At 40.7% G+C, this 27,412-nt stretch overlaps 1 protein-coding gene and 1 long non-coding RNA gene across 2 annotated transcripts; one reads left to right on the top strand and one right to left on the bottom strand.

The window, feature by feature from the left end:
• LOC123651570 (mothers against decapentaplegic homolog 4-like) lies at positions 1-19,843 on the top strand. The gene is made up of 5 exons (XM_045574862.1): positions 1-348; positions 4,515-4,698; positions 7,522-7,687; positions 12,046-12,181; positions 19,513-19,843. The coding sequence occupies exons 2-5, from the start codon at positions 4,550-4,552 to the stop codon at positions 19,713-19,715; spliced, it is 654 nt and encodes a 217-aa protein (XP_045430818.1). The 5' UTR covers positions 1-348; positions 4,515-4,549; the 3' UTR covers positions 19,716-19,843.
• LOC118707875 lies at positions 7,307-27,412 on the bottom strand. The gene is made up of 3 exons (XR_004984410.2): positions 27,279-27,412; positions 9,788-9,794; positions 7,307-7,318 (listed from the first exon to the last, which is right to left on the bottom strand). It is a non-coding gene; the product is annotated as an uncharacterized LOC118707875 (long non-coding RNA).

The raw sequence follows: 27,412 nt of genomic DNA on the forward strand, positions 1-27,412 counted from the left end.
CTGCGGGCGGGCCACTTCCTGCGATGACCACCAGGGGTCGCCATTGTCGCGCCAAGGCGTTGGCGGCCGCGTCTGCCCCGGAGGCCCCCCCTCCGCCCCCCTCCCAGCTGCCCCGGTGAGGTCGTCCTGGGAGGGGACACCCGGGGTCCCAGCCTCCTGGAGCCGCTCGCCGGGACCAGAGCCCGGTGGGGAGGTCTGCGCAGAGGGTGCTGGCCGCCGCCCACAGGCCTGTGGCTGGCCCTCCTGCTGCCACCCGAGGCCCAGAGCCAGGCTGACTCTCCTGCTCCTGTCCCCGAGGGTGTGGCACGTGAAGCATCTTTAATTCCGCGCTGCGAGGACGCCTGGGAGGTAGCTATGACAACGGTCATACAGTCCACCAGGGCCTGGGGCAGGCGGAGGAGCTAAGCCAGGCCCTTGCTTGCCCAGAACCAGGAAGGTGCCCGGCGCGCTGAGCACTGGCCACTCTGGAGGGCTGCAGGCCTCCGAGCCCCGCCCCGCCCCTCCTGGGGCCCAGGTGGACCCCGAGGGGCCAGGAGCCATTCCGAGCATCCGAGGGAAGGTGTTACCCCCACCGCCACCGCCTGGGCTCTCAGCCCCGCCTCACTGACGGGGTGGGGGTGGGGGGGTGGGGGTGGATGGAGCTCCGGAGCCAGGACAGGAGGCAGGGCGAGTTCAACCGGCATCAGGGGGCGCCCGTGTCCCCTCCCAGCCACGCCCTGAGCCTCTCAAGAGCTTTAAAAGCAGATGTCACCCTTGGTTTAAGGCAGGACAGTGAGGGGCAGAGGTTGAAGTTTCCCTGGGACTCAGGTGCCTGAAGGGAAGCCTCATGTGGAGGGACATAAAGGATCGGGAGGGGAAATGGGCGGCGCCACCACCCCAATCCGTCGCTATGCTATACCCATAGATTGCTTCTGCAAAACAGCAGGGAATTCCGTGGTGGATACGTGGCCACGTGTTCCTGGGTGACACCAGGAACATGTATTTATTTGCATCTCCTGCAATGGGACCGGAGCGTTAGAAAAATGCTGTAGAAACTAGAGGACGCTCTCAGCGCCCCCTGGTGGGGAGGGAGGGCGCTGCCCCGCCCTGGAGGGAAGGCACCCCTGGAAATGGGAAGGGCTGAAGTAGATGCTGGAAAGAAAAATAAGTCTTAGAAGATAGATTCAGGAATCTCTGGCTAATTGGGATTTAAAGACAGATTAAACTATGCTGAAAGGAGTAAATAGCTAAGTAGATTTTCTCAGTTCATAGTTTGAATATTAAATTTTAACAGAGAAAGTTTAGCCCTAACTGGTTTGGCTCAATGGATGGAGCGTTGGCCTGCAGACTGAGGGATCCCAGGTTCGACTCTGGTCAAGGGCATGTACCTTGGTTGCGGGCACATTCCCAGTGGGGGGTGTGCAGGAGGCAGCTGATTGATGTTTCTCTCTCATCGATGTTTCTAATCCCTTTCCCTTTCTCTTTGTAAAAAAATCAATAAAATATTTTTTTTAAAAGAAAATTTAGGTATAACATACCGATGGCTTCTTAACATGAACTTAGGATTTTAATTTTCTTTCCTTTCCTCCATAACTGTCTTTCTTATCATAAAAAGATGCAAAATATATCATTTCAACTCCCCCCTTTAATTTTCACCCTAATTAAAAAAAATGTTTTATTATAAAGGATTTCAAACATACAACAAATACCAGAATAATATGGGAGAGCCCGCCCTCATTGAACTCAGTTTTAGTTATTAACAACTAATGGCGAGCCTTGCTTCATTCATATCCCCCTTCTTTATTCATACCCTCACCTTCTGTTTGGAAGGAAATCCTATGTAGTCATTGTATATGTAGGTACTTTAGCATTCATTTCCAATAAAGATTTTCTAAAAGTATAACTATAGTAACCATAATGATTGATTTAAATGATAACATAGTTTCTCAAATAGAGCTGTATAATTTTCTTAAACAGTGTTCTGTTATTTGTTATTTATGATTGTTCCATTTTTTTCTTCTGGCCATTAACACAGTGAGGGTGAGATCTTGATGCTTATAACTCTTCCATTTAATAGAGTTGAAGAATTTCTGGATCAGAAGGCCAAATTGATTTGCACATTAGAGTATGAAAAGCACTTCTGCTATGCTCACCAGGAGTAAATGTGAGAGTTTAATAAACTTGGTGCTGATTTAGGATGCAAATAATACTTGTTTTGATTTAGAGAGACAAGAGTAATTCCTAGAAGAAATGGGGTTAGGCAACACGTTACAGAGGTCGAGGAAGGGCCCTTGGGACTTGGAGTGCGGAAGCTGATGGTACTGTGCCTGGGTGGGGAGGGAGAGAGGGATGAAAGGCACAGGTGTGCTCCAGGGAGGGAGAGTCACTGGGTGCTCCATCTGAAGCGTGTTAAGGCAGGGATTTAGGGGAGGTCCCAGGGGAAGATCTTAATAGGATGCACAGCAGTTCTTCAGGTATATCCTTTCAGGGTTGTGGTCTCCAGTGATTGATAGGCAGGCACCAGGGCAGGGGTCGTCATTCAGTGCAGCTGGTCCTGAGCTCAGCACTGGCTGGTTTTTTCCTTATCTGGGCCTGGAGCTGAAATACAAGGAGTGATGGCGTCTTCCCAGGCCGAGTCGAGCGGGCATATGCCTTGGAATCTGGGAGCAGGCAAGTCACCCATCACCAAATGTGCTGTAGGCTGTGGGAACAGCACGGTGTCTGACCCCTGAGGTCAGACCAAACCTGGGTTCAGCAACCTGGGTGCTTGGATTCTGGCTGGGTTGGGGGTGAGGCAGAGAGAGAGGGCAGGGAAAGGCCTGGGCCTGCATTGAGTAGGCTTCCAGTCATATTGCCCTTCTCCTCACCATTTAATATCTACTACACTCAGCCTTATGCAAGGGTATATTTATTGGTTGTAAAGAGGGAAGGAGGGAGAGAGAGAGAGAAACATCAATATGGGAGAAAAACTTAGATCAGTTGCGTCTTGTACACGCCCAGAGAGACTAAGGATTGAACCCCAAACCTAGGCATGTGCCCTGACCCCTAGACCTGTCAGTGTATGACACACCAACTGAGCCACACTAGCCAGGGCGAGAGGACCTTTATGTGTCATAAAAGATTCTCACAGGGCATCTCATTCAGAGCTAAATAATATAAAGAATAATTCATAATGAATTTCTTAGGTGCTCTATCCAAATTCTAACTTTAAAAAAAGTTAACCAAATTTAAAAATATTTTCTTGAATGACGTGATTTCAGAAATTAAAGATAATACCTTGGAGATGTACATTTTCCATTGAACAGCATTTATTTGATAAAGCTGTGCTTTATGCCTCTCATTACAACACATACCGTATTTTTCGGACCATAAGACGCACTTTTTTCCCCCTAGAAGTGGAGGGAAAAAGTCCCTGCGTCTTATGGTCCAAATATAGACTACACATATACTTAAAAAAAAAAAGTTTTTTTACTTGCCCGGCTCTGTGTGGTCTCTGTGTGCTTGCCTGGCTCTAAAATGGTTCTAAATGCTGCTGTTTACTTTACAGGGTTGATTACATGTGTTTATGACTGTGATGTTGGGTTTTAATGCACATAAAATATTTTAGGACACTATTTGTTTCAGAATCTTTTTTTCTTCATTTCCCTTCTCTAAAAACTGGTGCGTCTTATGGTCCAGAGCGTCTTATGGTCCGAAAAATATGGTAATTTAGCTAAGTTCTTACATTGTGAGAAAAGTTTCATGTTGTTAACTCAGCCTTTTACATTCACAGTTATTTTAAACCATTTGTTGTTGTTCAAATGAACACACTAAATGCATCTTCAGCGTTAAAATCATAGTGGCAAACATGACTTGCCTTCACTAAGTGATACAACAAATGACCTTTCAGCCAAGAGAGGATTGAGCATTGCCGCTCACAGCAGCTATCTAGTTAGAGTGCAATTAACCTTTACTGGTCGGAATGAATGGCTGACTAGCTTGGGTTCTTACACTCAATTAGGGAACTGGAAACATATGCTATGGGTTGATGTTTTCTATAATATTCCCCAGAGTAGTCTTAAAGTCAGTGTGTTTAGAAAAAGAAAAGTTTAGTCTGCCTTAGTGGTTAGATCATTGTCCACATACACCATGGCTACAGGTTTGGTCCCCTGTCAGGACACATGCAAAAATCAACCAATGAATGCATAAATATAAGAGGAGCAACAAATTAGTCTCTTTCTCTCGCTTTCTCTCTCTCTCAAAATCAATTTTAAAAATTAAAAAAATATGTGAAATGAAATGCCATGGTAAAATAATTTATTTCTGTCCTGATTACTGTTGTTCTTTGGATTTCCAGATTTAAAAAATGTCTAGAGTTTTAAGAATGCTAGGCCCTGAGCTGAAAAATAGAATACAGGAAAATGCCTAGATATTTCAGGCATCATTTTATCCAATTCTTTTGGGTGCTTTCAGATTCCTCTTCTGTTCCTTCAGCCTGTATTTGAGGAACAGCTTTGCCTTATGGAGTGATGTTTGCTCCCATTTGTCTCCTGTAGCTCCTGAGTATTGGTGTTCCATCGCTTACTTTGAAATGGATGTTCAAGTAGGAGAGACATTTAAGGTTCCTTCCAGCTGCCCTATTGTTACTGTTGATGGATATGTGGACCCTTCTGGAGGAGATCGCTTTTGCTTAGGTCAACTCTCCAATGTCCACAGGACAGAAGCCATTGAGAGAGCAAGGTATTGATTGTATAGGTATTTTACAAGTTGAATACATTACATTGTCTTTTTAATCAGTTATATTTCTCAGTGTAGTAGATAATGTGAATTCATTCCACTAGGAAAAAAGAAGTAAAGGTCATTTTGAAAATTCAGAATCAGTAAGCATTCCACTTGTATTGCAGATGTTTGTTATTTAAAATATTTAAAAAATGGTTCTTTTGTTTATAAGTGAGGTTCCTGTTTTGAATAGTAACAACACCTTTTGGAATCCAATTTAAAAAGTAGTTTTTGTATCCTCCAATCATGTATTCTACACATCTATTGAAAGGCACTAATTTAAAATGAAGACATGGCTCTGCATGTGTTATTTATAATGTTGGTAAACAATGAAAGGGAAAGTGATTGAGTAAATTTTGATAAACTTTTATTTTTTATGTAGCCATTAAAATGTTAATAAAATGTTTATATAATCAAATGTAAATGCTTAAGATGAAATACTATAGGAAAACATACACAGTGTTAGGTACTTTGTAATCTCAACTCTAAGAAAATGTGTGAGTGTGTGTAAATACATAATCTTGGCTCTATTGCTAGCTGTGTGTCTGGCAAATCACCTGGTCCCCAAGCCAATGTGTCCAAGAAATGTCTGTGATGAAGGGAATGGTTTGTATCTGCGTTGTCCAGCACTGCAGCCATTAGCCATGTAACCACTGAGCACTTAAGATATAGTCATGTGGTTAACTGAATTTTTCAATTATTTTAAATTAAATTAAATATCCACTTGTAGTAGCTAGTGGCTATCATTTTGAACAGTGTAGCTAGAAGCCTTAGTTTAGTCATTTATGAAGTGGGAATAATAATATTTAGCTCATTGAATTGAGAGTTTATATTACATGTGTCTGAGACACAGTAACTATGCATTATGTTATGTATACTAGTGGCCTGGTGCATGGATTCATGCACATTGAGAGAAATTAATTAGAAAGTGGTGGCTGGACATGCTCTGGAACCAACTTTCTGCAGTCCTTCCCCGGCCAGCCACACCTGGGGTGGTATCTCAACTCAAAGGGTGTCTGAGGTCACCAAGGTCAGCAGTAAATTAAATTTGGGGCCAGCAGTGCCCCAGCAACAACATAACCCATGGCCTAAGGTGGAATTGTGTGGGTCCCTCCTCTCTGGTTCCAGGGTGCATCACCCAAAAACCACCACTGCCAAGTCACCACAGCTCAGCAGCTCTTTCGTTGAGCGTGTGCCCCCTGGTGGTCAGTGCGTGTCACACCAGCTGGCCATTCAGTCAGTGGGATGATCTCTTAGCCTTTTATATATATACTAGAGGCCCAGTGCACGAAATTCATACACAGGAGGTGGGAGTGTCCCTCAGCCCAGCCTGCACCCTCTCCAATCTGGGACCCCTCCAAGGATGTCCGACTGCCTACTTAGGGGCAGTCGAACATCCCTCTCACAATCCAGGACTGCTGGCTCCCAACTGCTCAGCTGCCTGTTTTCCTGATTGCCCCTAACCCCTTCTGGCTGCCAGCCTGATCACCCCTTAACCACTCCCTTGCTAGCCTGATAGATGTCTAACTGCTCCCCTGTCAGCCTGTTTGCCTTCAACTTACCTCCTCTGCTGGCCTGGTCACGCCTAACTGCCCTCCCTGCAGGGTTGATTGCCTCCCACAGACCTCCCTTGCAGGTCTGGTCCCTCTCGACTGTCCTCCCCTGTTGGCCATCTTGTGTCTACATAGGTGCAGGATCTTTGACCACATGGGGGCAGCCATCTTGTGTATTGGAATGATGGTCAATTCTGCATATTACTTTTATTAGATAGGATAGAGGCCTGGTGCACAGGTGGGGGCCAGCTGGTTTGCCCTGAGGGGTGTCCTGGATCAGGGTGGGGGTTCCTTAGGGCATGGGTGGCCTGAGCAAGGGGCCTGTGGTGGTTTGCAGGCTGGCCACGCCCCCAGCAATCCAAGCAGAGGCCCTGGAATCTGGAATTTATCTTCTACCATTGAAACATTGTAGCCTGGAGGGAAGCCAAGTCTCCTGCTCACTTGTGGTGGCAGGGGATTTATTTACCTCTATAATTAAAACTTGGAGCCTTAAGTGGAGGCCTGGGCCTGGCAGGGTGTGTGGAAAGCTTGGCTTCCTCTATCGCCTGGGAAACCCAAGCCTCCCAGTGGCCGCAGCCATCTTGGCTGGATTAATTTGCATAATTGCTCTGATAGGCTGGTGGGCATGGCTTGTGGGTGTAGCGGAGTAGTGGTTAATTTGCATATCACTCTTTTATTATATAGGATAGATGCCCATCATTATTATATATGAACTAGAGGCCTGGTGCATGAATTTGTGCACAAGTGGGGTCCCTTGGCCTGGCTGGTGATCGGGGGGCTGATTAAGGCCATCTCACCCAGTTCTGATTAGGGCTGATGGGGGCTGGCTGGCCAGGGAAGGACTGCAGAATATTGGCTGTCTGGGGAAAGACCACGGGAGGGCTTCAGGGCTTGTCCAGCCCATCTCGCCCAGTCCCGATAGGCCTGACCCCAGCAGCAAGCTAACCTAACAGACAGAATGTCAACCCCCTGGTGGTCAGTGCGCATCCTAGCAACTGGTGGAACGGTCAGACACTTAGCATATCACACTTTAATTATATATCGAATAGTATAAGATATTTTAAAAAGAAGGAAATATACAAAATATACAATGGCAATCTTTTGATTATGGTGTTATATGAAGTTCTTTCTTCTTTTTTAATTTTTAAGTATTGAGTATGGTATGTCATTTGAACTAATGTGTTTTTTAATACTTATCAACATAAAATGTAATTCCCTTTTCCTCCCTAAGGTTGTGCATAGGCAAAGGTGTGAAATTGGAATATAATGGTACAGAGGTTTGGGTCAGGTGCCTCAGTGACCATGCAGTCTTCATACAGAGCGACTACTTGGACACAAAATGTAAGGCTATGTATGGGATAGGTGTTCACAAGATCTGCCCAACAACGAGTCAAAAGGTTAGTGGACATTCTGCTAAAATATCTCAGACTTGGGGGGCTTTATTTGCTTAGAGAATTGAGATGGAGGAGGGAGAAAAAGAAAAATGACTTTTTATGTATTAAATCCCAGAAATTATGCTGTTTTTAAAACACATTTCCTTGGGGGGTACTTATTGACATGGCTGGTTATCTAGTTTTGTGATTTACACTCATGCCCTGTTATTTTAGTAGCAAATGTTTCAATGGTTTAGACTAACACACAGGTTATTGAAAATATTGAATGAGACCCTATAAGCATATTCCTTTGTTATAAAAAAAAATGTAAGATGTTCATAGCCAATCTTTAGAATTTTATGAAAGGAAATTCTAATTCTCCATCAAATTAAGCCTAAGGTATTTTTTTTATTATTACATATTCAACTCATTTTACTTTGAAAAAAACACTGTTTGAAAGAAAAATATTATAATTTGATAGCCCCCCTCTCTCTCTACACACACACACACACACACACACACACACACATTATATATATATATATATATATAATGTTTTAATTGACTTAGAGAGGAAGGGAGAGAGAAAGAAGCACTGATGTGAGAGAGAAACAGATGGCTGCCTTCTGCAGGTGCCCTACCCAGGAATTGAACCCATGCCCCTCCAGGACACAGGATGATGCTCATCCAGCTGAGCCTCGCTGGCCAGGGCTTAGTTTTTGTTTTCACTCCCTGTCATGGTTTCTCCCTTTGAAACCATTCTGCCTGAGGCTGGCACCCAGGGATCCAGTCTCAGAGCCAGCTTTTCCATTTAGAAGGTAGAGGAGTTGCACCCTTTGAGGAAGCTGAGTTCCAATCCCCTGGGTCCAGTCCTCAGGGCCTGAGTCCTGTGGCAGAGGTTTTTCTGATGCTCACCTCTGCCCTGGGCGAGAATCTGCCTGGGTGCTTTCTGGGTTAGCTGTAAGGCATTTCGCCAGCCTTTGACTCATGGGCAGGTGCCCACTGATAGACCCCAGAGTGCCTGGCTATTGTCTCTTTCCATTTTATTCTAAGAAGCAGACTTCTGTCCTCTGCACCTACCGTTTGTGGTCCTGGGACCCCAAGGTCTTTAGCCCTGCTGTCCACTGTGGATTTGTCCATCAGCATTGGATGGACTATGGGTTGTTTCCACTTGTTGGCTACTAGGAATAATGCTGCTATGAGCATTCATATTGGAGTTTTTTAGGCAGATGTGTGTGTTCATTTTGTTGGATATATAAGTAGGAGTGGAATTGCAGGATCATAGGCAACTCTATGCTTAACTTTTTGAGGGACGACAGACTGTTTTCAAAAGTGGCCATGTCCTTTTCCATTTCCACCAGCGATGTATTAATTAATGTCGTTTTCTAATACTTTTTTAAATCGAATTTATTTAAACAATACAACAAAATTTAATCAACAATATAGTTGCCGTTGTTTTCTACTACTTCTGCCCAACGCTCAGGAAGCATTTTAATCCCTCTGTTGTAAAATTCTTGTGATTTTGATGCAAAAAATTCGGTCAATGCATTTTTGAGGCATTCTTCATTATTAAATTTTTTTCCAAGAAGAAAGTTTTGCAAAGAACGAAACAAATGGTAATCAGAAGGGGCAATATCAGGAGAATATGCAGGTTGAGGGAGAACTTCCCATTCCAACTGGCGCAGTTTTTCAGCAGTGATTCTTGCAGTATGCGGTCGTGCGTTATCGTGGTGAAGAATTACGCCCTTTCGATTAATCAGCGCGGGTTCTTTTTCTCTTAAAGCTTGGGCTAACCTTTCCAATTGGGCACTATACACTGCACTTGGAATGGTTTGGTTAGATGGTAAAAGTTCATAATGAAGAATTCCTTTAAAATTCCACCAAACACACAACATCACTTTTTTCACATGCAAGTCAGGTTTTGGCGTGGGCTGTGGAGCCTCATTTTTGTCCAACCATTGAGGCCGCCTTTTCAAATTAACATACAGCACCCATTTTTCATCTCCGGTAACAGTTTGCTCTAAAAACGGCAAACGGTTTTGACGAGAGAGGAGCGAACTGCAAATTGTGACTCTTTGATTACGGTTGTTGTCGGTCAACTCATGAGGAACCCATTTTCCAAACTTTTGGACTTTGCCAAGTGCAGGCAATTGATTGGAAATTGTTTTTTGTGAACAATTTAAAGTTGTCGCAAGCTCTTGTTGGGTAATTTGAGGATTTTGCACCAAAAGAGCTTGAAGAGCTTCTTGATCAAAATTGGACACATGGCCTCGACCACTCTTGTCATCTAACGAAAAATTTCCCTTGCGAAATTTCTCAAACCAACACTGGCATTTTCTGGTGCTAACTGCATCTTGACCAAGAGCACTACAGATGTTTTTTGCAGCCTCACTTGCTTTTCTTCCTAATTGGAACTCGTAAAGCATGCAGTGCCGAATATGCTCTTCATCCGCCATCTTCTTAGCCCTAGTTTTGCAACAAAAACCAAACCAAACACAAACTTTTTCAAGCAAAACTTGTTAATTGCACTTCACACGTTCTGTAGATACCACATGTTTGAAGGTTATGTCAATACAAGTCAACACCAAGCAAGATTTTAAACGAATGTTAAAAACGACATTAATTATTACTAGACCCGATATATGTGAGGGTTTCAGTTCTCTATATGCTCATCGGCACTGGTTATCCTTCTTATTTAGCTTTCCTAGTGGATGTGAAGTGGTATCTCATGGTGATTTTGATTTGCATTTCCCTAATAACTAATAATGTTGAATATCTCTTCAGGTGCTTATTGCTCATTCGTATGTCTTCTTTGGAGAAATGTCTGTTTAGATCTTTTGTCCATTTTTTAAAATTGGGTTTTCTTTTTATTATTGAGTTGAAAGAGTTCTTTATATATTCTGGTATCACTCCCTTGCCTGATATATAATTTGAAAATCTTTTCTTCTTTGGCTTGTCTTTCATTTTCTTGATATGATTTGCAACCCACACAAAAGTTGTTCAATTTGGTATCTTTGAGTTTATCTGTTCTTTGAATGGGTGTGCTTTTGGTGTCATATCTAAGAAACCATTGCCTACTCCAAGGTCCTGAAAATGTATGACTCCTGTGTTTTGTCCTAAGGGTTTTATAGTTCTGGCTGTAAACTTAGGCTTGTTAGACATTTTTAGTGAATTTCTGTGCATAGTTTAAGGAGGTTGATCCAGCTTCGTTCTTCTGCATGAGACTACTCAGTTGTTCCAGCAACCATTTGTCAAAAAGACCGTTTCCCTTATCAAATTATGTTGATACCCCTGTTGAAATTAAATTGACCTTAAATATAAGGCTTGTTTCTATGCTATCAGTTGTATTTCATTGATGTGTGTATCTATTCTTATGAGTGCACTTCTCAGCTTCAATTACTGTAGCTTTGCAGCAAGTTTTGAAATTGAGAAGTGTGAATTCTCTAAATTTGTTCTTTTTCAGGATTTTTGGGCTATTGCTATCCCCTGGTTTTCCATAGGAATTATATGGTTGGATTGGAGAATATCAATTTAAAAAATTATAGGAAAGGAGCGAGAGATACAGAAAACATCCATGATGAGAGGGAATCTTTGATCGGCTGCCTCCTTCACGCCCCCCACCGGGATCAAGCCTGCAATCTGGGCATGTGCCTGAATGGGAATCACACGGTGACTCCCTGGTTCATAGGTTGACGTTTAACCACTGAGCAACACTGGCTGGGCAAGGATATCATGTAAATGGAGCAGAGAAAGAAGGTTGTCATACATACCTCACCTTCATCCTGACTGGAAATCTTTGGATTATTTGTCATTTGAAATGAATGAACAGAACATGACCGTGTTGAATATATACTATGTACCAGACAGAAGTTATTTTGCTCTTAGGTATGCATTTCTTAAAAATGCAGATTTTTTTTTTTTTTTTTAATGTAGTGTCAATGCCTCTTATCACACTCCTGGAATAGTGAAGAAAAGAAGTTGACTATATAACTAACAACCAAGGTCATCAATCCAGCCTTCAGAAAACTCGTAGCAGTTGGTCTTGAAAGAGTGGGGGCGATTTGTTAATTTTTTTTTTGTGTGTGTGTGTGTGTGTGTGTTTGTACACGAAGAGGTCCTTTTTCACAGGGACCATAACACTGACCCACACGGACTTAGATCAAGGGCTCAGGGGCATGTCGCCACCACTGCTGTCCTGCTGGCCAGCTTTTTTAACCACCAATTCCAGTATACATGAAAACCGAACATTTTAAATTGTTTCCTTCTGAGAGCTACGGGTTTTAAGTAAATTGCGTGTGGATTGTTATCTGGAATCTTTTCTGGTGGACTCGTAACATTAAACTGATCCTCCTCTTCCCCCCCCCCCACCCTTTTTTTTTAAGGTCTTTGATTTGACTGAGTATCATAATCTAATCCTGAGGCACCTGCTCTATATAGATATGATAGTGGATTCCCTGGAAACACCCGGGTCCGAAGTCTTCCCTCTCCCTGGACCACAAGGTGGAACACTTGTAAGCCGTAAGTATGCGTTTGTGTTGTTGTTGTGTGTTTTTTTTTAATTTAATTTTTAAAACCTTTATTGTTTAAAATATTATATATATCCTCCTTTCCCCCTTTATTGAAAATATTATATATGTCCCCTTTCCCCTTTCTAGGCTGACCCCGCTCTCCCCTCCCCCCCCCCCCCCCCCCCGGTCCTCACCCCCCTATAGTCTGTGCCCATGGGTTATGCATACTTGCATACAAGTTCTTTGGTTGTTCTCTTCCCACCCAATACCCTCCCTCGCTTTCCCTCTGAGATTCCACAGTCTGTTCCATGCTTCCGTGTCTCTGGACCTATTCTGTTCATCAGTTCATTTTGTTCATTAGATTCCACCTATGAGTGAGATCATGTGATGCTTGTCTTTCTCTGACTGGCTTCTTTCACTCAGCATACTACTCTCCAGGTCCCTCCATGCTGTCTTAAAGGGTAAGAGATCCTTCTTTTTGGCTGCTGCATAGTATTCCATGGTGTAAGCGTACCACAGCTTTTTTATCCACTCATCTGCTAATGGGCACTTGGCTTGTTTCCAGATCTTAACTATTGAGAATTGCATTGCTATGAACAAAGGGGTGCATACATTCTTTCTGACTGGTGCTTCGGGATTCTTATGACATATTCCTAGAAGTGGGATCACTGGGTCAAATAACAGTGTCATATTTAACTTTTTGAGGAAATTCCATACTGTTTTCCAGAATGGCTGCACCAGTCTGCATTCCCACTAGCAGTGTACTAGGGTTCCTTTTTCTCCACATCCTTGTCAGCACTTGTCATTTGTTGATTTGTTGATGGTAGCCATTCTGATAGGTGTGAGGTGGTACCTCACTGTTTTAATTTGCATCTCTCTGATGATCAGTGACTTGGAGCATTTTTTCATATGTCTTTTGAAGAAGTGTCTATTTAGGTCCTTTGTCCATTTTTTAAACTTGATTGTCTTCCTTTTGTTAAGTTGTATGAGTTCCTTATATATGTTGAATATTAAACCTTTATCAGATGTATCATTGCCAAATATGTTCTTCCATACAATGGCCTTCCTTTTCATTTTGTTGATTGTTTCTTTTGCTATGCAGAAGCTTTTTATTTTGATGTAGTCTCATTTGATTATTTTCTCCTTAGTTTTCTTTGCCCTAGGAGATGTATCCACAAACATACTGCTACAAGAGATGTCTGAGATTTTGATGCCTGTGGTTTCTTTTAGGATTTTTTATGGTTTCACCACTTACAGTTAGGTCTTTTATCCATTTTGAGTTTATTCTCGTGTATGGTGTAAGTTGGTGGACCAGTTTCACTTTTTTGCACGTATCTGTTCAATTTTCCCAACTTTATTTATTTATGATATTTTACTTTTTCTTTTCTTTCTTTTTTTAAAATATATTTTATTGATTTTTTACAGAGAGGAAGGGAGAGAGACAGAGAGCTAGAAACATCAATGAGAGAGAAACATCGATCAGCTGCCTCTTGCATACCCCCCACCGGGGATGTGCCTGCAACCAACGTACATGCCCCTTACCGGAATCGAACCTGGGACCTTTCAGTCCGCAGACCGACGCTCTACCACTGAGCCAAACTGGTTTCGGCTTTACTTTTTATTTTCACACAACATCATTTATTGAAGAGACTGTCTTGACTCCAATGCATACTCTGGCCTCCTTCATTAAGTATTATTTTATTTTAGTTTTTTTTTTTAAATTTAATAAATCTTTATTGTTCAGATTATTACAATTGTTTCTCTTTTTCCGCCCATAGCTCCCCTCCACATGGTTCCGACCTCACCCTCTACCCTTACCCCCCGACACTGTCATCATCCATAGGTATACAATTTTTGCCCAATCTCTTACCACATCCCCAACACCCCTTCACCACTGAGAATTATCAGTCCACTCCCTTTCTATACCCCTGATTCTATTATATTCACCAGTTTATTCTGTTCCTCAGATTTTTAAATCATTTAATTTTTAGATTCATTTGTTGATAGATATGTATTTGTTGTTCATACTTTTTATCTTTACCTTTTTCTTCTTCTTCCTCTTCTTAAAGAATACCTTTCAGCATTTCATATAATACTGGTTTGGGGGTGATGAATTTCTTTAGCTTTTTCTTATCTGTGAAGCTCTTTGTCTGACATTTAATTCTGAATGATAGCTTTGCTACGTAGAGTAATCTTGGTTATAGGTTCTTGCTATTCATCACTTTAAATATTTCTTGCCACTCTCATCTGGCTTGCATGGTTTCTGTTGAGAAAACAGCTGACAGTCGTATGGGTGCTCCCTTGTAGGTAACTGTTTTAGCTTGTTTTAATATTCTCTTTGTCTTTTGCTCTAGACCACATGTGTCAAACACAAGGCCCACGGGCCAAATCCGTCCCGCCAGGCCTTGCAATGTGCCCCGCACCGCGCTGTCATCACTGCACTCCGCTGCGTTTCCATCACAATGATAGTTTATGACTGTTCAGTAAACCATTCAGCCAGCGAATTAGGCTGGATTTTAGATTTTGGCCCCTTCTCTGATTGAGTTCGACACCCCTACTCTAGACATTTTAATTATGATGTGTCTTGGTGTGGTCCTCTTTAAATTCCTTTTGTTTGGGGTTCTGTGCACTTCTTAGACTTATAAGTCTATTTCTTTCACCAGGTAGGAGAAGTTTTGTCATTATTTCTTCAAATAGATTTTCAGTATCTTGCTCTCTCTCTTCTTCTGGTACCCCCATAATTCTGATGTTGGTACACTTGAAGTTGTCCCAGAGGCTCCTTACATTGTCTTCATATTTTTGGATTGTTTTTTCTTTTTGCTTTTCCAGTTGAGTGTTTTTTTTGTTTGTTTTGTTTTGTTTTTTTGCTTCTTAGTATTTCAAATTTTTGACTTGACTCTTGCATTCCTCTAGTCTGCTGTTGGATCTCTGTATTATATTTTTTATTTCAGTCAGTGTATGTTTAAAGTTGGTTCTTTTTCATATTCTCGGAGGTCTCACTAAATTTATCGGCCTTTTCTTTTTTAAAAATATATTTTATTGATTTTTTTACTGAGAGGAAGAGAAGGGATAGAGAGCTAGAAACATGGATGAGAGAGAAACATCTATCAGCTTCCTCCTGCACACTCTCTACTGGGTATGTGCCTGCAACCAAGGTACATGCCCTTGACTGGAATTGAACCTGGAACCCTTGAATCTGCAGGCCGATGCTCTATCCACTGAGCCAAACCAGTTAGGGCTATCGGCATTTTCTGGAAATTTTTTGAAAAACCTTATAACTGTGGTTTTCACTCTATATCCAGTTGTTTGCTTTCCTCCATTTCTTTCATTTGTGATCTGTTTCTTTGTCTCCATATTTTTGCTGCTTCCCTGAGTTGATAGAGTAGCTTTGTGTGCTAGGTGTCCTATAGGGCCCAGTGGCTCAGCCTCCCCAGTTACCTGAGGTGGACACTCTTGGTGCAGCCCTTTGTGGGCTGTGTACACAGTCCTGTTGTAGTTAAGCCTTGATTGTTGTTGGTATTACTGGGGGGAATTGACTTCCAGGCCAATTGGCTCTGAGGATCAGCTGTGTCTATGCTGGGAGAACTGTGCTGGAGACACTCTTATGAGACAAGACTTGCAAAAGCCTGAGTGCTCAGCTTGGATGGGGCAGAGTCTCAGGACAGAGTAGACAGCATTGGTTTTCCTGTCATCCCTGCCATAAGAGGCCCCTGGGTGAGTTTCATTATTGGTGTATAAAAATTGAGATCAATTTCTGGGTGTTAACTTTGTATCCTGCAAATTGCCTAATTCCTTCATTAAATCTATAGTAGTTTTTTTTTAGTGGAATATTTAGGGTTTTCTATGTAGTATAATAATCAAGTTTTGTTCCTCTTTTGAATTTGGATGCCTTTTATGTTTCTTCTTATCTGATCTTGCTGTGGCAAGCACTTCCAGGAGTATATTAAATAAGAGTGGGGATAGCAGATATCCCTGTCTTGTTCCTATTCTTAGGAGAAATGCATTTAGTTTTTGCCTATTGAATATGATGTTGACTGTATGTTTGTCATATATGGCCTTTATTATGCTGAGATATCCCTCTATTCCCGCTATAGGGAAAGTTTTTACAAAAAATGGGTATTGAATTTTGTTGAATGCTTTTTCTATGTCTATTGATATAATCATGTGATTTTTGTCTTTCAGTTTGTTTATGTGATGTATACCGTGTATTGATTTGAACATATTGTACCAGCCTTGCATTCCTGGAATAAATTTCACTTGTTCATGGTGTATGATCTTTTTAATATATTCCTGGATCTAGTTTGCTAATATATTGTTGAGAATTTTAGCATCTATGTTCATTAGGGATATTGGCCTGTAATTATCTTACTTGTGGTGTCTTTATCTGGTGTTGGGACTAGGATAATGCTGGTCTTATAAAAAGAGCATGAAAGTGTTCCTTCCTCTTGATTTTATGGAATCATTTTGAGGAACATAGTTGGTAGCTCTTCTTTGAATGTTTGGTAGAACTCCTCTGTGAAGCCATCTGGACTTGGGCTTTTGTTTGCTGGGTGTCTTTTGGTTACTGCTTCTATTTAATCAGTTGTTAATTGGCCTGTTGAGGTTTTCTGATTCTTCTTGATTCAGTTTTGGAAGAATGTATTTTTTTTTATGAATTTATCTATTTCATCCACATTGTCCAGCTTGTTGGCATATAGTTGCTCATAGTATTTTCTTATAATCCTTTGTATTTTTGTGTTGTTACTTTTCCACTTTTGTTTCTGATTTTATTTATTTGGGTCTCTCTCTTGTTTTTTGATGAGTCTTACTAAATGTTCATTGATCTTGTTTATCTTTTCAAAGAACCAGCTCTTGGTTTTATTGATTTTTGTATTGCTTTTTTAGTTTCAGTGTCATCTATTTCTGCTCTAATCTTCATTATTTTCTTCCTTCTACTTACTCTGGGCTTTCCTTGTTGTTCTCTTCCTAGTTCTCTGATGTAGAGTTAAATAGTTTTTTGTTAAAAAAATTTTTTTAAGGTATGCCTATAATAGTGCTATGAACTTCCCTCTTGGGACTGCTTTTGTTGTGTCCCAGAGATTTTGCATTGTTGTGTGCTCATTTTCATTTGTTTCCAGGAAATTTTTTATTTCCTTTTTGTCCTCACTGGCAAATCATTCATTGTTTAATAACATGCTATTTAGCCTCCATGTGTTTGAATGCTTTTTTAATGTTTTTACTGTAATTGATTTCTAATTTCATTTCATTGTATCTGAGAAGACACTTGCTATGATTTCAATCTTCTTCAACTTGTAGAGACTTGTTTTGTGTCTTAACATGTGGTTTACCTTTGAGAATGACCCAGGTGAATTTGAGAAGGATGTATATTCTGCAGCTTTGGGGTGAAATGTTCTATAAATATCAATTAAATCCACCTGACCCAATGTGTCATTTAGATTTACTGTTTCCTTGTTATTTTTTGGTCTGGAAGATCTACCAGTGAAGTCAGCAGGGTGTTAAAGTCCCCAATTCTGACTGTATTGTTGTTTATCTCTCCCTTAAAAGACCTCTAAAGGTTTTGTTTTGTTTTGTTTTTAATATATTTAGGTGCTCCTATATTTGGTATACACATATGTTTACCAGGGTTATATCCTCTTGTTGGATTGATCCCTTTAGTATTATGTTGTGACCTGTATTGTCTCTTATGATGGCCTTTCATTTTGAAATCTTTTTTTTCATATCTGAGTATTGCTACCTAGCTTTTTTATTTTTCATTTTCATTTGCATGGGAAAATTTTTTCCATTCCTTCACTCTAATCCTGTGTGAGTCTTTGTTTTGAGGTGAATCTCTTGTTGCAGCACATAATTGGATCATGATTTTGTATCTATTAAGTTATCCTATGTCTATTGATTGGAGTATTTAATCTATTTACATTGAAGGTTATTATTGATAGGTACTTATTACCATTTTAATTCTTTATGCATATGTTTTTCTAATCCTATTTATCTCTTCTCATTACAGCAGTCCCTTTTGCATTCCTTGCAGTGCTAGTTTGGTTGTGAAGAACTCCTTTAGACTTTTTTTTTTTTTTTTTTTTTTGTCTGGGAAGCTCTTTATTTCACCACCTATTTTGAATGATAACCTTGCTTGATAAGGTAATCTTGGCTTTAGATCCTTACATTTCATTATCTTCAGTATTTCATGCCATTCCTTTCTGGCCTGTAGAGTTTCTGATGAAAAATCAGCTGACAGCCGTCTGGAAACTCCTGTGTAGGCAACAGTTTGCTTTTCTCTTATTGCTTTTAACATTTTCTCTTTGTCTTTAATTTTTGGCATTTTAATTATGATGTGTCTGAGCATAGGCCTGTTTGAGTTCTTCTTGGTTGGGACTGTCTGTGCCTCCTGAACTTTTTCATTTACAGAATTTGATTGTTTTTTTTTAAAAAAAATTCAGGCATCTAAACCATTCATTTGGTAGTTCTGATGCTATAAACATGCTTTTACTGAAGAATCCAGAAATATTAAACTTCTCATTCTCATCTAATGATTCAGTAGCTGCATATTCTCTGTTACATTGTGAAATGGAGAGACATCGTCAGGGTCTTCCAAGAAGCTTTAATGGAACCAGGACTCTTAACTGTTCCATTATTAGTCATGTCTTACTCTGAACCAGGCTGTTTAGATAGACAGGAGGTTTGCATGATCCATTCTGTGGACATGCACTACCTTTAAAGTCAAGTTGCTTCTTATCTCCTCTATTCACCTCCATTTCTAAAGAGAAAAATTGGTAGGGTGTGGGTAGATTGCAGTAATTTACTTTCTAATTGCTGGTTAGGCAGATGACTCAGGTGGAATGCAAATTGTCTGAACCAAGGTGTTTTTTTTTTTTCTTGTTCCCTCCCCCCCATTTTTTAATTGAGGTATTATATGTGTACACATCTTACCATTGCCTCCCCCACATGTCCTCACTCCCCAGTGATTTGCAACCATTGGTTATACTTATATGCATGCATAAAAGTTTTTTGGTTGATCTCTTATCCCTCCCACCTCTCCCTAATCTTCCCACTGTAATTTGACAGTCTGTTTGATGCTTTATCGCCTCTGTACCTATCTTTTTGTTCATCAGTTTTTGTGCATCAGTTTATAATGTTCTTTATTATCCACAAATGTGAACCAAAAGTTATCAGTCTCCGTTGATAACATTTAGGTCTGTACTTCTTGTCACTTGGATGGATAATTATATGCTGGGGAGAGCGACCTAAGGGGAGCTGTCACTTTATTAATGTAAGATGGAGGGAGAATGGGAAGAGATCAGCCTGTCCTCCTGATGTCTTTTCAATTTTTTCTGCTACATTTGACAGATCCTTCACTGATGGGGGTGAAAGACCTACAGGACATATGCATCCTCAGGATGAGTTTTGTGCAAGGCTGGGGATCGAAGTACCCAAGTCTGAGCATCAAGGAAACTCCTTGCTGGATTGAGATTCACTTGCACCCGGCCCGCCAGCTCCTAGACAAAGCTCTCCAGGCCATCTCTGTCAGCCGTTCACAACGTGTGCACTGAAATCTTTACTGTTGGAGCCCTTAACATTCATTGTCAGGATGGTGGACTAGAACATACAATCCTGTTTATAATCTGAAGATATATATCACTTTTGTTCTGCTTTATCTTTTCATAAAGGGTTGAAAACATATTTGCTGCCTTGCTCCTAGCAGACAGAAACTGGATTAAGACTTTTAAAAACAATTTTTTATTTTTTTTTCCTATTTAGAACTTTTCAGGCATGGCTCAGAACTTGAAGATCAGGAAAAACACATTCTTATTAAATTTACTTCACCAGTTATGTATGAAGGAATCATTGCAATCCTGGAAAATTTAGCCCTTTAAAATGTCTTTCACCTTTTTCTATGCAGAACATTGGTATATGTGCTATTCTAAGGAGTGAACTCAATATTGCTAATTTTAAAGGCAGAGACGTTCTCAAAGTTAATTCACCTACGTTACTTTGTGTGCATGTTGTTATTGTTGAGCAGATTTTACTTCAAAATATTGTGCCATGTGGTTGAGAGCAACTTTACACTATGTTTAAAAATACAAAACCTTTTATAATACATTGTAATGTATTATAATCTTTTATCCAAAATATATTTTCTGCAAGTTAAACTAGTGAAGATGATTTTAATTCAGATTGTCTTGTGACTTCTATTTTATTTTCACCAAGTAAACTCTGTGAATACTGAGAATTCCTTCAAATTATCAAAGAAACACCATTGACAAGTTCAATAGTTATCCCAGTTGGATAACGATTTCTCAAGTAGTATAACTTTCCCCTGTTAAACAGTAGATGTAGTCTATAATTCCAGGCACAGGATTGGCTACCAAGAAGCCTAGAAGAGCCATTTCTTTCCTTCATTAATTCACAGGGAAAGGTTTTGTATTTTTAAAAACACTAACAGCAGTGTCACTCCTCCAGCTCCCCATTCTGCAGAGGTGGCAGTGCTTAAAGTAAATGATGCGTATTTGGAAACTGCTAAGTTCTATGTCAGATCCTGTGTGGACTAATGGAAACATTACAGCTCATAATAGGCAGTTTGGCTATTTTTATACTTGATTTGATGTGACTTCTTTTTTATATACTCTTTAAATCATGTATTTTATGACATTGTTTTAAATTTAGTTTTTATATCTTGGGGCAAGACTGCAAACTTTTTATGCCTTTTGGTTTTTCTAAGCCCTGTGCCATCAGTGATCATATCAATTGGCAGTGACTTTGTATAGAGAATTTTAGTTGAAAAGTCGCAAATGTATTGACTGTACTACAGACACAACATGTATGCTTTTTACTTAGCTAGTAGCATAAATAAAACCGAATCTCAACATACACAGTTGAATTCTAGGTGTTTTTTTGTTTTTTTGTTTGTTTGTTTTTTTGTTTTTTTGTTTTTCAATTTGACATTGCTGTAGCACTTTTTTAAAATTAATATATTTTATTGATTTTTTACAGAGAGGAAGGGAGAGAGATAGCTACTGTAGAAACGTCGATGAGAGAGAAACATCGACTAGCTGCCTCTTGCACACCCCCTACCGGGTATGTGCCCGCAACCAAAGTACATGCTCCTGACCGGAATTGAACCTGGGACCTTTCAGTCCGCAGACTGACGCTCTACCGCTGAGCCAAACCGGTTTCGGCGAATTCTAGGTTTGATTTTTAAGTTTTTCCTTTTGCACTTTTGAGTCCAACCTCAGAGGCGAGACACCTTCTAGGAAATGGCAGGCAGCAGCCGGTACTGCAGCTTTGGTTTTCCCCTCCCTCTACCGGGACTTCCCGGGGACATGATGTATCAAGGGTAGAGTTGGTTGTGTTTTGAAGTTTTATTTTACTGCAGCAAAAATAGGCCTGGTTGTCTACAAGATACATAGGTTGTCTACAGAATAAATAAATGTGTGGCATAAAATCCAGGATTATCTTTCTGATGCCCTTACCGCTTGCTTGGAAGATCTTTCTAAACATAATAAGATTCTAAGGTAGGTGTGTTCCAGGTTTGAGGAACACTTATTATGCATGCCAGTTATCCTTATTGGTTTAGAAAAACTAGTCTTCAGCTTCCTTGCTCAGAAGGTATTCTTAAGACCACCCTAGAAACCAATGGGTTAGCTTATTTAAACATAGATTTTGATCCAAGCTACATGGCTTTTGTTTTCAAAGTATTTCTCTACGAACATATTTGTACTCTTGAGTACTAACAACTACTTTTGTTACAGACCTCATTACAACTTGTAAACGTTTGCTTATTTAAATATTATTGGCAGGTTTTAACAAGATATTACTTTATAGAAATGATTGACTGCCACAACCTTTTGCAACAAGAATTCAGGATCTGAAGAAGGGGCTGCACATAAACGGATGCACTAGACAGATATAAATTTAGAAGGCACCGGGGAAGCCAGGCAGAGGCTTTCCTCTAGTGGCGAAGCTCTCCTAATCTCCAGACCCAATAGCTTTTATTTACTGGAATACACATTTTCCCTTTAGCAAAGCAAACAAGCATATCAAAGGTGAAGTTTGTTAAACAGTAAAAGATTATCAGGTTAGAGGATTGCCTTGTGCTACCATTGTCTTGACAGAACAATCAGTGCATAGCTTTTAGCCCTTGTTAAAGCTCAAGGTCCATCAGCTTTTTGTATTCCCTGCTGCACTTTCATGATAGTGTACTGTAGACAATGGGTTCCAGCTTCTAGCATCTCCCCCTTTTTTTGTTTTCATAATAAATTTAACAAGAATTAGAGTTTTTTCATGTTCTTTTTAAATTGCTGCCAGAGAGAGGAAGGGCAGCTGAGTGCCTGGCTGTCTTTCTCTGGTGGGAGGCAGAAGGAAGCTCCTGACTGCACCATACCTCAGTTCTGGGCAAGACCCTGTGGACCAGGCTCATACGGGGGGAGTCTGGACTATCGGGTAGAGAAAAAGGCACAGATAAAGCTTTCCACTGATTTTAAGAGAGAATAAATCCTCGAATCATTCCAGGGCCCTTGGAATGTCCCAGGCTATCTCAGTTAAAGTCTTAAAATTTAACTTGGAAAGACTATCAAATATACATAACTCAAAGATTATATTATATACTTTTTTGTAATTATTCTAAAATATATCAATTAAATTGAAATTGTTTTTTATATTAAAAATTTGGTTCAGACCATAGAATTAATCCTTCTTTTTAATCAGACCATATAAAATATTATATCCTAGATTGAAATTTTACCACACATAGTACACATAAGGACTATAATATATTTTGAACTACTAATTTCTCCAGAGAAACTGAAGAATCATTCTTCTCAAAAATGAATTTGTATACTTTATGCATTTTATTATCACAACTATTTAATTCCTCCCAACTTAATTTGGACTTTAAACCCTTTGAAGCCTCAAATTTTAGGTGGCAAGGTAAATACTTAGCATTTCTTAGATGAGTAATATATTTATATTTTTAAAGATATATTTTAAATAAAATATAAGACATATTTAATTAATAGATTAAATTCTCTCCTTTAGATTTTTCATATGAAGCAAACTCCGATTAATATTTCAGTATTCTACCCTGACCAGTTTGGCTCAGTGGATAGAGCATTGGCCTGCAGACTAAAGGGTCCTGGGTTCAATTTCGGTCAAGGGTATGTGCCTTGGTTGCGGGCACATCCCCAGTAGGGGGTGTGCAGGAGTCAGCTGATCCATGATTCTCTCTCATCAATGTTTCTCTCTATCCCTCTCCCTTCCTCCCTGTAAAAAAAAATCAAAACATATTTTAAAAAAATATTTCAGTATTCTGTTATTTCAAAATATTTAGCTATTTAATAATTTTTATTAATTCAGCAAACTCCAAAGTTACCAAAGACTTTGTAAAACTATATGAGGCTGGCGAAAAGGTAAGGGGAGGAAGAAAGCAGCCTGAATTTTAAAAGCACCACTTTTTCCCTTAGAGAAAGACCAGTCCCCTCCTCCAACAGAGAGCTTTAGCCAGTCTCCCCCCTAAGTGGCTGGACCCCCACCATCAATATATTTATAATTATTAATGAAAAGCTTCACCGCAAATTCTTCATTTCAGTTACATCTATTTATCCATATTTCAACAATTTTGATATTTTAAAGCCAATTGCTATTATTTAAGGCATTTACTTTGTCAAATTCTGCAACAGAGACAGTTTACTGACTTTCAGTGGCCTTAATGTTAACATTGGAATGCAGTCTATTGTTATTCAAGAACGACCCTTTATTATGGGAATACTAATCTTGTTGCCTAAACCAGCATGTATATTTTCCTTGTGCCATTTTTGCCATCTTTTAAAGAAAAACAGTCTTGGGTTTACTCTATAGTATCCATAAAGAGATGGAGTCAGCCCAAGAGGCCACCCAAAGTTGGATGGGGCACACCTTCTCTTAAGCTAGCCTTTTTCTCCCCACGGGTACATAAATCCCAGATGTATCCCCATTGTGAGAGTGTTTCATCTATCCAAATTTCAAATGACAGCCTGGGAAATAAAAACATCATGAAAATGAGACTTTTAATAACACACTTATGAGTGGGTGTCCATTTTACAGGATCATCAAAAGAACCTAGTAATTAATGGGCTGGAGCCTTTTTAGTTATTTCTACCTCCTTTTGCCTCCTAGGACCTGTATCATTGGCCATGTGTCTCCCCACCCCCATATCCTGTTTGCTCTGGGGAAATTCAGTAAATGGCCTGGCCACCTAGGTTTCTTTACTTATTAAATTAAAGGCATGCTTAATAGAATAACAATAAACAACAAAGACAGATAAAACTACAATCAACAGACAGGTACCCATAACACATAGACAAGACTTAATAAATCAGAGTTCTGCCGAAACCGGTTTGGCTCCGTGGATAGAGCGTTGGCCTGCGGACTGGAGGGTTCCGGGTTCGAATCCGGTTGGGGGCATGTGCCTTGGTTGTGGGGAACAGACCCAGTGGGGGCTGTGCAGGAGGCAGCTGGTTGATGTTTCTCTCTCATCAATGTTTCTAGCTCTCTATCCCTCTCCCTTCCTCTCTGTAAAAAATCAATAAAATATATTTAAAAAATAAATAAATCAGAGTTCTTTTCCTAGATCTTTCTTTCCATAGCATTGACTGGCCTCTAAAGTTATTTAGCTAAAATCTGTCTGTCCCAAGGCTTCATATGGCATTTTTCAGACAAAGCATTAAAGTTATCAGTCCATTTACAAAGTCCTAGAGCTACAAGCATGCCATGACATAATCTATTGCCCCCTGTTCTATTTTAAGTCCTTTTGTAAATGGACTGATAGCTCTATTTTCTCTAGCTGTTGAGCCTTTCCATACTAGAGGCAGAGGACCCTGGGGCCTTATGTATTAACGACTTTTGATTCCCAATTATGAATTAGGCGTAATGCAGTTTGAACAAGAGTCCATATATCAATAGTTAAAGATGACAAGGGCACTCATTTTCCTTGAGTCTGGTTTAAGAGAGTAACTTTAGACATTTTAATTTCTTTATCTTTGAGCATATAAACCTAAAATTTACAATATTTTTGACTTTTATTCAAATTTCCCCCCATTATGGCCTGGCTTGAAAAATGCATTCTCACCCACGTACAGATCACGACTTCCAAAGCTTGGCATGAGCTTTATGTGTAGTGAGTCTCCCCACCCTTTTCGGCGATCCAACCTTTCCAGTGAACTTTCTTCATTTCTCCCACCAGCAAATCTTCTCCAGATGTTCCTTTTGAGGCATGAAAATGCCGCAACCTTCTTCAGCAAGGATTCAGGATCTGGAGAAGGGGCTTCACATAAATGAATACACTAGACAGATATAAATTTAGAAGGCATCGGGGAAGCCAGGCATAGGTTTTACTCTAGTGGCGAAGCTCTCCTAATCTCCAGCTTTTATTTACTAGAATACACATTTTCCCTTTAGAAAAGCAAACAAGCATATCAAAGATAAAGTTTGTTAAACAGTAAAAGGTTATCAGGTTAGAGGATTGCCTTGTGCCACCATTGTCTTGACAGAACAATCAGTGCATAGCTTTTAGCCCTTGCTAAAGCCCAAGGTCCATCAGGCTTCTGTGTTCCCTGCTGCACTTTCATGATAGTGTAGACCACATGTGTCAAACACAAGGCCCGCGGGCCAAATCCGTCCCGCCAGGCCTTACAATGTCGCCCGCACCGCGCTGTCATCACTGCACTCCGCTGCGTTTCCATCACAATGACAGTTTATGACTGTTCAGTAAACCATTCGGCCCGTGATTTAGGCTGGATTTTAGATTTTGGCCCCTTCTCTGATTGAGTTCGACACCCCTAGTAGACAATGGGTAGCTTCCAGCAACTGAGTTTAGGCCCATGTTACTGTGAATGAGGAGTGGAGGTGAGAGGAGTTTTAGAATGACATATTTTTAAAATCCAGGTTATTTGACTAGAGCTACAAGCATGCCATGACATAATCTATTGCCTCCTGTTCTATTTTAAGGAAGGTTTTCATGTTTAGTGAAACATGAAATCTGGGTAGTCACTTGTGGAAGACATTTGCAAAGAAGTCTTGGGTTTAAGGTCTAGCCACCTGTCTTGCTTGTTCTGCTAAAAGCCAGATAAGTACGCAAAAGCAGGAAAGGTAGAGCTGGGGCTGGACTGTAATGAGGCTTAAGGACCGCATAGAGGACTGTGAACTTCAGTAAGAGAGTGAGGTCAGTTTAACATGTTTAGATGTTAGAATGCTTCTTGTCATCACCCAGAAGGGAGAGAAACACGGGCACTGAAACTGGGAGTCAATCCAGTCATTACCATGGCCACAAAGGCAGCACAGATGGTCTCATAGGAAGGAAAGAGGAATCAAGGGTGAAATAAGTACCTCCTTGCAGGGTGTAAGGCAGCACCACCCGTAAAAGCTGTAGACCTTTTGCTTGCAGGGACAAAGCAAGCCCGAGAGCCTTAGTGATAAATGAAAATCAGACCACGATCAAGTTGCCCTTGGCAGTTGTTATGGGTTGTGTCCTCCAAAAAACAAACAAACAAAAAACGTTGAACCCCAACCCCTGGTTCCTGTAAATATGACCTCAGAAGTAGGGTCTCTGCAGAGATACTCGAGTGAATGAGGACACTAGGGAGGCCCTCACGCAATGTGACTGACGAGAAGAGGAGAGATACAGGCTGACACGCAGGGAAAGCGCTCTGTGAAGATGGGGGCAGAGATGGAAGGGATGCATCTACAGGTCAAGAATGCTAAGATCCCCAGCGACCAGCAGACGCTGGAGGGACAGGAATGGTCCTCCCTGCAGGATTCTGAGGGAACGTGGCCTGTGGGCACCTCGCTTTTAGATTTCCGGCCTCCAGAACTGAGGGAATGTTTCTGCTGATTTTGTTGCCTTATTTGTGGTGCTTTGTTCCAGCTGCTCTAGGACATTTGTACATTTATTCATTCGCTCACTCATTCTTTCAATACGGTGTTACAGGCAGTCAGACAGACATGAGCCAAGCAAGGACGATGGGCTGGGTACAGACACCAGGGTAAAGGGCCCCAGGTGCCTCACAAGGAGCAGGACTGGGAAAACAAGGCCCCAGGGTCACCTCTCCTCCTCTAGCATATAGCTGGTCCTGCGTTTCCACCCCCTGACCTTTCCTCCCTAAAGATAACATCTAGGCCTCAGTTGTATTTCAGCTCCAGGCCTGGAAAAGCAGCAAAACAGACAAGTGACCCCATGGCTGCCTCAAGACCAGCTGAGGGTCATGGCTAGTGACCC

Source organism: Pipistrellus kuhlii, unplaced genomic scaffold (genome assembly GCF_014108245.1).
Source record: "Pipistrellus kuhlii isolate mPipKuh1 unplaced genomic scaffold, mPipKuh1.p scaffold_m20_p_6, whole genome shotgun sequence".
Lineage (NCBI taxonomy): Eukaryota > Metazoa > Chordata > Mammalia > Chiroptera > Vespertilionidae > Pipistrellus > Pipistrellus kuhlii.

Coding starts and splice junctions, on each gene's coding strand:
- LOC123651570 (XM_045574862.1), top strand. CDS start 4,550: ATGGATGTTCAAGTAGGAGAGACATTTAAGGTTCCTTCCAGCTGCCCT. Junction 7,688..12,045: donor GCCCAACAACGAGTCAAAAG/GTTAGTGGACAT, acceptor TTTTTTTTTAAG/GTCTTTGATTTGACTGAGTA. Junction 12,182..19,512: donor AGGTGGAACACTTGTAAGCC/GTAAGTATGCGT, acceptor TACATTTGACAG/ATCCTTCACTGATGGGGGTG.